Source organism: Plectropomus leopardus, chromosome 19, assembly GCF_026936395.1.
Source record: "Plectropomus leopardus strain MGB_pleo_1.0 chromosome 19, ASM2693639v1, whole genome shotgun sequence".
Lineage (NCBI taxonomy): Eukaryota > Metazoa > Chordata > Actinopteri > Perciformes > Serranidae > Plectropomus > Plectropomus leopardus.
This window is the reverse complement of record NC_142194.1, coordinates 11763779-11776069: the sequence shown is the minus strand read 5'-3', so window position 1 is coordinate 11776069 and position 12291 is coordinate 11763779. Positions and strand designations below refer to the sequence as shown.

The 12291-nt window shown below is 37.8% G+C and overlaps 1 protein-coding gene across 2 annotated transcripts in view; it reads left to right on the top strand.

Annotated features, from left to right (window-relative positions):
- Positions 1-12291, top strand: part of polr3a (polymerase (RNA) III (DNA directed) polypeptide A) — a 32020-nt gene that overhangs the window by 13232 nt on the left and 6497 nt on the right. The window contains exons 15-25 of one of the 2 annotated variants that reach the window (XM_088070160.1): positions 3-167; positions 395-567; positions 1920-2031; positions 3045-3163; positions 3452-3589; positions 7595-7765; positions 9354-9467; positions 10578-10613; positions 10973-11059; positions 11369-11451; positions 11781-11951. In XM_088070160.1, coding sequence (XP_087926286.1) covers positions 3-167; positions 395-567; positions 1920-2031; positions 3045-3163; positions 3452-3589; positions 7595-7765; positions 9354-9467; positions 10578-10613; positions 10973-11059; positions 11369-11451; positions 11781-11951 — 1369 coding nt within the window. The remainder of the gene's footprint in view (positions 1-2; positions 168-394; positions 568-1919; positions 2032-3044; positions 3164-3451; positions 3590-7594; positions 7766-9353; positions 9468-10577; positions 10614-10972; positions 11060-11368; positions 11452-11780; positions 11952-12291) is intronic. The other variant, XM_042508326.2, reaches the window with a different exon arrangement.

Here is a 12291-nt window from a genome sequence, read left to right as displayed (position 1 = left end):
AGTCGTGGTGATCCACAACAGTGAGCTGATGTGTGGAAGCATGGACAAAGGCACCTTGGGGTCCGGCTCCAAGAACAACATCTTCTACATCCTGCTGAGAGACTGGGGGCAGCTGGAGGCTGCTAATGCAATGTCCCGCCTGGCAAGACTCGCTCCGGTGTATCTCTGTAGGTGGTCCCTTCGGGTGATATCTTAAAATCTTCTGAATTTTGGACATGTCTGTCAATCTTAGGAGAAATAAACCTATAAAATTACTATAGAATTATTAATATACTAGGTATTTTTACGTAATTTGTCAACGATCTGTAAACTGGATAATCTATATTATATTAATATTAATTATTATATTAATTGCAACTCCATGTGATCTTTTTTTTTTAACCCCAACCTTCAGCCAACCGCGGCTTTTCTATTGGCATTGGTGATGTGACACCCGGTCAGGGTCTGCTGAAGGCCAAACAGGACCTGCTGGATGACGGTTACAAGAAATGTGATGAGTATATCGAAGCACTAGACACGGGCAAGTTGCAGCAGCAGCCTGGTTGCACAGCAGAGGAGACCCTGGAGGTGGGCTTGTAGACACACACACACACACACACACACACACACACAGACACATATATATGGTGATGATGACATACCACATCACATATAGGATTTTTTCATTTAATACCTTTATTTTATCTTGTACAGTCTTCTCACCACATTCACCACACCACACCGCATTCACTCACTATTCACACCGGGGCCTCATCCATGGTGTGACAGGTCTCCTGTGTTGGACAAACTGATAATGATCTTGATAGGAAATAAGATGTGAATTTCAGATCCCGAGCTTCCTAATTTGCTTTCAGAAGAGACTGAGCAGAGCTGAGATGTGTAAAGATCAGTCTGGCTGATGGTAGAAATAGAACCGAGACAGGTCTTTATTTAGAGTTCAACAGAAAGCACTAAGATGTACCTTCTTAAAAGGATAGTTCAGATCTTTTGAAGCAGGGTTGCATGAAGTACTTATGCATCAGTGGTATATTAGGGCTGCCCTTTTAAAGTCAGCTATTCAAATTATCACTTGGTGACCCCTCACTAGACTGAGATTGCTTCCAGTGAGAAGTCGTGTTTTTTTTTTGCTGTTGTTTTCTTAATGTGAGTCAGTGTGCTGTGCAGTGTACTGTGGGGACGTTTTAATATTGGCGCGCAGAGAGAGACTGCTCTTGTGCTTAGAAACGGTGAATTTACAGCTCACAGCAAGTTAATATGATACAGTCTCTGGCTTTTGTTTGATATCTTGTATGAAAAATGTTGTATGTTTGTGATCCGTCATTAGCCCCATTAGCTTGTTTACTGTATTGCATAAATGCTTCTGTCACACTGAACATCCAGCTGAGCTCCGTTCAAACTATCAAATTTTATATGAAAAACATTATGAATTGTGGCAAAAACAAGCTTCCATGTCGGGCTCCTGCGTGCTCCTCCAAACTGGGAGCATGCCAACTGACACCTACATATGTAAAGTACTGTCTGGAGATAAGTACCCAGTACAACCTCACTTCAAAAACTCCAAACCATCCCTTTATGTTTTAAATTTTTGGAAGTTCTTGCCTGCTACCTGTTGAAATATGGTCTCTGAAATGTTGAAAATAAGCCTATATGTAACCTAGATTTCTGCTAATCTTTTAAAACTGCTTCATTAGATAGACTCATGTCTTTTCAACAGCAGATTGCCTTAATGGTGCTTAACTGGGCAGTATCATCATAACCTGTTCTAAAAATCCACAAACCTCTGATTCATTTTCATGAATGGTGGCCAATGGCATTAAGGCTTTTCAAGAAGACATTACAGAAAGATTTCCACACCACTCAGTCTGAGTGACTTGAAAAATTAATAAATACATTTTTTTTTTGTGCATCTTTCTCCATAGGCTCTAATCTTGAGAGAGCTGTCCGTCATCAGAGACCGAGCCGGCAGTGCCTGCCTCAGGGAGCTCGACAAGAGCAACAGCCCTCTCATCATGGCTCTTTGCGGCTCCAAAGGTAAGCATGCTTGGAAACTTGACTATTAATAAAATGTTAGTTCGGCTCCATTAATTTTTTATCAGATTTTTTTTAATGCAGAGGTCTGGGTGGCTTTGGTTGCTGTGTATCGATTATACTTGATGTATCGTGGCTTTTTCCATGTGACGATAAAACGTCACGACGTATGAAATGACTAATTTTGGTGTTCTGGTTCTGTCACTTCTATCAAAGAAATAACATTTAAAGACCTTATCAGAAAAGAGAACGTACAAGACAGGACCAGACAGAAAACAAAAGTCAGGTCAAACAAGGACAGCCTGATATCGTTTGGCTGTCAAATTAAGAAAGGACAACTTTCGAAAAAAAAAAGAAAAAGTATTCACCATTTAGGGGAGATCAGTATTAGTATGGCTGAGCAAGCAGCAAAATTATAATAAATTATATAATTTACTGAGATGATTAAAGACAAAAATATGTCAATCAACTATATCAGCACCAAAACAGTCCGGATTCATCTTATTTGATATTAAGAGGGTAAAAACAAAAATCAAGTGGAAATCTGACAGTTTGCAAAGTCATCATTGTGTAGTTTACTTATTTACAGTTAATTTACTTGACTAGAGGGAGTCAACAGCTCATTTTCATTTTACCCGTAGTGCTATTCATCAGTCTGGATTGTTTTGATTTGAGTTGCCGAACCTTCGGGATATCAGCTGTAGAGACGTCTGCCTTCTCTCCAATGTAATGGAACTGGATGGCAATCATCTTGTGGATCTCAAAGCGCCAAAAAATACATTCGAAAAATTCAACAGCAATGCACCTTTTCACAAATCATGACCCGGCTACTTAAGATAATCCACAGATCTTGTTTTGAGCAGTTTTATCTAAAACAACAAAATTGACTTCGGTCTTCTGCTTAAACAGATGCTAAATTATGAATCTCTGAAAATATTCTGTTTCTTATATTTCCATTATCATTCATTTGTTGTTTGTGCACCGTGTTTCACCTTTTCATCAATCTCCTCCTACAGGATCTTTCATCAATATCTCTCAGATGATTGCCTGCGTGGGCCAGCAAGCTATAAGTGGCTCTCGAGTACCCAATGGTTTTGAGAATCGCTCCCTGCCTCACTTTGAAAAGCACTCAAAAGTAAGATCAAATTATTTATTTTAAATATTTTCCAACTTTTTCCTCAAAGTTATAATGTGATACACAATCTCAGTATTGGCTAAATCAAAAAGCATCAATGAATTCAATTCCTGTTTCGTCTCTGATCATATCTCTGTTCCTCAAAGGATCATATATATAAGAATAACTCACAGAGCCAATATGATGATAACATAGCAACCGGAAAACATCAATACCAACTGTAGTCACGTTTCACGTCTTTCAATATATTCAGGCCTGCCTAATGGCTTAACACTGATTTTTCTACAGCTGCCTGCTGCCAAAGGCTTTGTGGCCGACAGCTTTTATTCTGGCCTGACGCCCACAGAGTTCTTCTTCCACACTATGGCTGGCCGTGAGGGTCTGGTGGACACTGCGGTGAAAACTGCAGAGACTGGATATATGCAGGTAATGCCTGAGGGTTTTTTGAAGTGTTTTCCAATCTGTATTATCCTTGAAGGTCTTAATAATTTGTCCAGCAGGCTGTGGTTTGCATTTATGCGGGTTTGTCAAGTAGTAGTAACTATTCTTTAGCATGAACTGATAACACCGTGTGTTTGTATGGAGCTGATGGGGTATTGCTTAACTATTCCAACTTTTCCTGCATCACTTCTACTAATTGCTGATAATTCTTTGTTTAAAAAAAACAAAACCAAAAACCTGCCCTGCCTAACTCTGTTTTTAGAACAAAAAATACAGGGGAATTTTAGTGGGGGGAAAGTGGGACTGATTACCAAGGACCCCATTGGGAGAGGTGCCCTCGAAAAGCCTACAATGTAAAGTTTGGTTTTGTTTGCTATTTTTTCTTGAAGTACTAAATTGGTTGAATACATGGTTTGAAAGAGTGAACTTTGTATTAATTCATTCATATTTGGCTTATTTGCTCATGTCAATGCATAATTTCTAAAACAATAACAAAAACCCATTGTACAATTTTTCTCATAACACTCATACACATTCCACGAACAAACAAAAGCATGAAGAAGAAAATCTTATTTTACCTGCCTTTTTCACAAAAATACAGGAGCACATGTCCAACCTTTCTATATGTACCATTCATTTTCACAAATCATATTAAATCTAGCAACAACAACAGAAACAATCAGTTACAGTCCTCTAAACATCACTGTTGCTCAAAAAGTTCATAATGTCCCATTATTTTTTCTTTATACCTCCTTTTAAATTGAATAATATTTTAGCTGCACTTTAAGTCATTATCCAGAGAATTCCAGAGTTTGACTCCAAATACTGAAACACACATCTGCTTTAATGTAGTGCGGGCACACTGACTTTTGAAATAAAACTTTCTTCTGTGATCCTCATCGTTGGATTTGATAACAAACCTCTGTAGATTTTTAGGTAATAATCTGTTTCTGGCTTTAAACATGACAAATAATGTTTTTGAATCAACTGCATCTTTAAATTTCAAAGTCTGTTAGTATGTTCTCTGACATTAACCTTGTTAATAAGTCTCATTTCTCTTTTCTTTAACACATACAAAGGTTTAGTTTCAGTCATTCATGTGTTGCCCCACACTTTGATTCAATAACTGAAATATGAAAGAATAAACGAACGGTCCAAAATACGAAGAGAAGCAGAATCCAAACTGTCCTTTGCTTTGTTCAAAACATCAGTACATTTACACATTTTTCTCTTTATATATGTTACATGAGGTTTCCAAGTCAACTTGTCATCTATTATGACTCCCAGAAATTTAGCTTTAGACACTCGTTCAATATGAATACCACTTAAAAACATGTTGAATTGTCCCTTTTTCTATTTATAAATATCATAAATAAGTTTTTAAGCTTAACCGTTTCGCATACTATAGTATCTACAATTGTCTTCAAATTATTTCCACAACAAAAACTATCTGCGAACAAAAGAAACTGTAGTATGTCGGAAATTTCACAGATCTCATTAATATACAAACTAAACAGTTTTGGGCCCAAAACCGACACTTGTGGTACCCCACACTTGAATTTCATTAAATCTGAAGTATTACCAGCAAACTGCAGAAATTGTCTTTTTTTTTTCCAAATAACTACTTAACCAGTTATAGTTATTCCCCGTAATTCCATAATCTAGCAATCTGGATAGTAACAAACAGTAGTCTATGGTGTCAAAGGCATTTTTTAAATCAATAAATACTCCCACTTATTTTCTATGGCTGTAGTGATCTTTTCTATTAAGTATATTAATGCTAAAGATGAAGATCTACATGTTCTAAACCCATACTGTCAAATAACAAAAAGCAGAGTTGAATGACAGTTAACTGACTTTGTAAAAAAAAAAATTTTTTTTAATTTAAAATCAAAAGGTGTTCCAGAGAGACATGAATCGAGAGAGGAAGGGCAGGGGACTCTGGTGCTTTTGCTTATTTTCCTTTTCAGTTATGATGTTTTTTTTTCTATAAATTATTTCATCTATAATATAATCAAAGTAATGAAAAATAGTGGTAAGTGACCATCACAAGTTATTAGAGCCTTAGGTATCATCTTTAGAAGTCCTAGAAGCCTTTATCTATATTTAGGAGCACCACCTCAAGCAGCTATAATTGATTTTTTCAAAATAACAATGTAATAAAGTGTAAAAAATATTGCACAAAGTGATGAACCTACAGGGAATTATCACCTAAATTTGCAGCCTTGACTTCACAGAGCTTTATCAGGAGTTTCCTATAAAATATTCTATATATAGTTTAGCGCCTGTAACTTTAGTGGTTTGGTTGATTCTCACTAGGGCTGAAAAATTAAACAAGGTTTAATTTATACAGTGATGTAATTAAACACACTTTTCAAATAGTGAAAGCTGCATCATATATTTTTTTCACCATATCTAACTAACTAGTAGGTTGAAAAACACCTGGCTCCACGGGCTTCATGTGCTATATTCTATAGGACGTATGCAAATGAGAGTAGATGAAGAAAACGGCTTGTAAAGTGCCGCATGCAAGCTTTGTACTTCAGTGTAAAAATGGCTAAGGCTTGGTTTAAGTGCAATCCATATGATAATAATTGCATTGTTATAAAAATAGCATAGTGTATGCTTTGCAAATGTGTATGCGAGCAAGCACAAGAGAGTCAGAGAAGGGGGATGATCTCAGAGCAGAGTTGTTGGCAATCAGAGCAGAGAGAAAATGAGCAGTCAGGTTGTCAAGTGGTAGTAAACCTACAATGTAGGTGTAATTTTATCCATGAGTAAAAAATGCCGCACTCGTCAAACAAAGTCAAGTTAACTGAAAAGAGTTTGGCTGCATTCACTCCAAAGCAGGCATTGTGGTGATTTGCTGCAGGGTTGTTTGTCAGTGTGGGATTGTTCTGTAGTGGTATAGTATACGTGAGCTGTCAATACATATTTTGTTTCTTGCTATAAATTTACGGTAGAAGTTGTGTGATTGGCCACCGCAGTGTGATATCAGGTTGCGTTTCTCCAGAAGTTGAATCTGTTTCAACTTTTCACCTCAGGTCACTGGGTTTTTTATCTCACCCCTCCAGCGGCCCCGCTGCCACACACTTAATGCACTATCCACATTCAGATGAATAGTAGTTTGTAGGAGTGTTCTCACTGTAACACTTAATTTGGTGTGAATGCAGCATTAGCCCTGAAGTGAATATCAGTAACTCGACCTCGTTTTGGAAGCTGAAACAGGAACAGTTACACACACAGCTGTCAGTCATGGCGGAAAATCCCAATTTCATAGAATTAAATAACTCTTTAAAACCAAACTTAACAGACAGAAAAATGTATTTGTTGTGCACATTGAGTTTTTAAATTGGCCACGTCCCATTCACTGATACAGAGTGGGTGAGCTTTATGGCCTGTACTGCAGCCAGACACCAGGGGGAGATCAAGATGTTAAAACTTGACTTTGGGGGGAGCTGTCAAATCGTCCATCTTTACATACAGTCCACAATAATACCACAGATAAGGAACTTGCATACTGAATTGTAATTGCGATTTACTAATTTACATAATTTACTATCTCTCATAATTTTTCATCTTACAAATGTTACTAATGTTTTTGTCTTTTAAAAAAAATCCTGAATGCTGTTAAAATACGCAAGCGGCCGCTAAAATTGTTTCACTCACTCAGCCAAAAAAAGGTGATACCAGCCACGGTGGCAGGTGGACAAAAAAAGTTGATTTCCAGCTCTGCAATCAACAGTCTTAAACTGAAAGACATTTAAAGTCAGACACTAAAAACACAGTAAGGCAGCAAATGCTCACATATGCAAGCTGGACCTGTTCGGCATTTGCAAGATAAATTACTTTTTTTTATTCATCAGTTACTTGATGTGTGTCTCCACATAAGAAAATTAGAGTCATACAAATCTAAGACTCATAAACTCCATAAACTCTGTTGCAAATGTCACTTTAACTTTTTGTTTGTCCCTGCCTGTGTTTGGACAGAGGCGTCTAGTGAAGTCCCTGGAGGATTTGTGCTCACAGTATGATTTAACAGTACGCAGCTCCACCGGCGACATCATCCAGTTTATTTATGGCGGCGATGGTCTGGACCCAGCTGCCATGGAGGGAAAAGATGAACCACTGGAGTTTAAGAGAGTCCTGGACAACATCCGGGTGAGTGGACAGTTTGTGGACCTGCTTGACTTGCCTTCTTCTTTTTGCCTGCTGTTTTTTTGTTTTGTTTTGTTTTCTTTTCTTTCTCACCCTCAGACACATCCATACAGTCCCTGCCTCCCTGCACACACCCATGCATACACCAACACACACAAACCATAAATAAAGCTCATTTTTCTCACATAACCTTCACAAAACCCCTCTTGTAAATGCAGTCACATTCCCCTTTCATAATCGTTTTTCATTTTTGTTTTATTTAGTCTCCTTTATCTTTTCTTCAGCTTTCATGGACAGTAAATATGAACTATAAACTAATGTTTACATTGCGTTCCAGTACCCATACTACCATACTAAAAAGAGAACAGCAGTGTGAATATTATCCCACTGCAAGAGATCGACTGCCAGCATGAGAGGCAGCTTATTAGCACACTGTGGCTTAAATTACAGGAAATTCATTGCTTTACTGCTAAACCTTTAAGCATTTCAGATTTCAGGCAATTAAATAAAATTGCAGGAGGTCTGAAATCAATTTTCACTGTGGGAAAGTTATTTGATCAGTAGTTTAGAATTGATTTTCTGTTCAACAAGAGATCCACCTGCTGTTCACACATTCTGTTGGGCATCACCGGCATCATTAGCTTTGTTGTTGCCTCCGGAGTGATTTGAGGATTTTAACCTCTTTTAACACCCAAATTAAGTGTGAAGTCATTAAATATAAAAGATAAGAACATACTGAGTTATGAATATATTCTGGGGATTTTTTAGCATCAGTCATGTTTGTGAACATGGCAGTAAATGAACAGCCTTTCAGTTATGATCATTTATTTAGCACAGTAACCTTGGTTCAAGTTGTTCTGTATACTTCAGGTGTTGCTTGAGTTTCTGAGTTGAACACAAATGTTCATAATCATACGAGTTGAGCCTTTAATAACTTCACTCCACAGTTGGCACTGCGGTCCCCAGGTGTTTCTGTATTTTCTTGTTATTACAGTGTGATTAGCAGTCTGCCATCAGTGTAAAATGCCACTTGAGTTTACCCCTGTGTGTGGTAACTGATAGCAGAAGCATGATTGCAAAACAAGATTGATCCCAGAGATGGTAAGCTCTGCAGGATAACCATCTGCTGTGTATTTATTTGGTATTGTTAAGCCATTTTTAATCTCTATGGTGCATTTCAAAGACAATGGCTCTTCAAAGTGTTGTTACATACAAGATGGCAACTGAATAGTAAAGGACAAATCATAAAGAGCATCTGTTTTTATTATTGTCTTCTTTTGCCTGTCTTCCATCTGTCTGCCTCATCAGCTAACAGAAAGACACTTACCATCCATCTATCAAGAGGCTGAATTACAGTAAATGGTCCAAGCACATGAAGTGAAATATATATTCAGAAAGCAATAGCCAGTAAATTGATGTTGTATTAAATATAACGAGGTACATGTTTCAGTTTCAGTCGATAGGTTATTTTCTTCTTGTGTTGACGCTGAAGTACACCCAGTGAGCATTAGCTATCAGGAGCTGTTAACCCTTGAGTGAGCATGAGAAACCTTTGACAGTGAACGAGTGTTTCTTCATTGTTCTCTCCCAGGCCATCTATGCATCTCCAGATGAGCCTGCGCTCAGTCAAAACGAGCTGGTCCTCACCGCCGATGCCATCATGAAGAGAGCTGACTTCTTGTGCTGCAAAGACGGCTTCCTGGAGGTAACATCATCACAGTTTGATGCTGTCAAAGAATTCTTTTTTATATTTTTATAACATTTTTTCTTTTACTTTTATTGAGGAAATGGAGGTGGTTTTAGAGATGTTGTGCCCGTTGAGAGTATGTTAAAAAATGCAAAAAGCAATTAAGAGCTCAAATCTTCTGTCAAGGTTTAACATTTTCAGACATGGTTGTTTTTGTTAGTCAGTACTTCACGAGAAAACGCTTAAACGCTCATAAATTTCCTATTGTATTTCGAAAAGTTAAGAGGTTCTTTCACTCAAAGCCTTATTTTACACCAAATCTCAATGAAGGTTTTTAAGAGGTCCCACTTCTACTACATTCACACTATTTTATAATGAATAACACCTGGCATCCACACTTCTCTGGTGTTTTGGGCCCCTCAAAATGCAGACCTTTGAAAGCACTGCTGATCCTGTTTTAGTTTGAAAACTCCAGGATTGTATTTTAGGGGCCATTTACATGGCAACAATTCTTGCATGAAATGTCAAATTTTGTTGTTGTTTGGCCTTTTGTTTACACAGCATCTGCCAACTTGTGTGCTATTTGAGTTTGTAAGTGTATTTTTTAGTCAATACGATTTATTCTATTCCCTGTCTGGATTAATATTGCAGTAATAGTCAAGTCAATGGTGCAGAGAAAATCATTACACCTCCTGTGGTGGTGCATACACAAGAAAATATCATTTAAAGGGTATCCTCTGACAGCAGCAGTACGCTATAATGAGTAACAAAGCAATGGCTTTGACCGGTAATTAGCAGGCCTCCGTTGAATCTGCGCCGCCAGAGTTCCTACACCTCAGCAGATTTTCCAGAGATTTACAAGAAAAATTAAAATCTTGAATACATTTTCTGTCACATTACAAGGAAAAAAACATTCAGCTGAATTCTGCTGGTTTTCATTCTGGATCACCACTGACAACTAGGGGGAAAAAAGTCCTTAGGCTTCATTCAGTGGTTGTGTTGGATGTAGCTATTAAAGTAGACAGTTAAAGAAAAACACGTTAATTGTACCAAATCAAAGCCAGTTATATGCAGTTAATTAATGTGCTGGCAGTAATACATGTACACCTTTTTCCCCCCTTTGTAAAGGAGTTAACTGACACAGGCTCAGAGAAGTACCTGAAGGTATTGTGACAGAGCACGTTGAACTGTGTTTTGACTGAATCGAGAATGGTGTGTCAACGAGAGCTGGAGCAGTTTGACGATTCATTTAATAACCTCTTTGCTGCTCTTTTAAATGCATCTTTGTATCTCTGACTACTTGTTCTGAAGCTGACGGTTTTTAAAGATTCTGTTTAATGTGATTTACTGGGAGTTTGCATTCTTCACACCTTTGATGTAATATCTAACAACTGCACGACAGTGTGTCATTCATCAGACAGAGTTTGGTAACACTATTTTGTTTGTACTGAAGGATAATAATAAACCTTTTGACTTGTCCTCTGACACTGAATTGAAGCTGAATTCTCATCCCTTAACTGTAGGAGATACAGAAATGTATCAAGAGCATTGCAGAAAGGATCAAGAAGACCAGAGACAAGTATGGCATCAATGACAACGGTACAAGCGAGGTAGGCACGACACTCACGTGGAATAATTGACTAGTGCAGTACGTTGTTTGTCGGTTTGCTTCTCATTTGCAAAGAAGCACACTGCACCTGCACAAGCTTGGAGGATGATGTATGACATGCAGCTTCCACTACAGTTATGTCTTGTTTTAGCAAGAACCTTATTTTTCTTGACTCTAAGCACAAAATGAAGTAAATAAATAAGAAACATAAAAATGCCAAAATACACTGGAGTGGGGCTTTAAGCTCAGCTTTATCTGAAACTAACTTGCTGCCTAACTTACTGCTTTTCTCCCTACTTTTATGTTGTAGCCAAAGGTTCTCTATCAGCTAGACCGCATAACCCCCACCCAGCTGGAGAAGTTCCTTGAAACTTGCAGAGACAAGTATATGAGGTACAAGGCTGATTGTTGTTGCTGATTACCCGTTCTCTGCAAATAAATAAATAAATTATATGTGTATGTGTATATATATATATGTATTTAAATTCTTATTTTAAATTACAGTAAAGCCAACAAGTATGCTTTTTTAATCAGCTGTATTCTCTGGTTAAGCTTATTGCATATTCTGTTGAAGTTGTGTAGTTGTAGTAGTTTTATCTGCTCACTGAGGGCTGCTGAGATAATTGTAATCTTTGTATAATAGCTGCCAAATTTCCTCTAATTGTCAGTTTAATAAAGGTTGAGTCAGCTTAGATTCTCTTATCATGTGTTTACTCCCGTAGAGCTCAGATGGAGCCAGGCTCAGCAGTCGGGGCCTTGTGTGCGCAGAGTATCGGAGAGCCTGGAACTCAGATGACCCTGAAAACCTTCCACTTTGCTGGCGTAGCATCCATGAACATCACTCTGGGAGTGCCTCGTATAAAAGAAATCATCAATGCATCCAAGAACATCAGGTATGATATGTTATTAGAGATGCACGGTGATATTGGCATGTCATCGGCAGTTAAAGGCTTTAATATGAAATATTGGCATCAGCCTGTATGATCACCAACACTGATAAGATGCCACTTTAATTATGCACTTTAATTAGTCGAAATTGGTCATACTTGCCCTGGTTGTGGCTATTGTTACGATTATCTTAAGGAGCTCATCATCCAAGCCTGTTAAAATAGGATGAATTATAGTTTGGTTTGGAAATGTTACACAAAAATGAATGTCTTGATTTACATGTGATTGAAGTTTAAGTGGCTTTCTTATTTTTCCCAATTTTACATCTCCCAGTGTGCCATTACA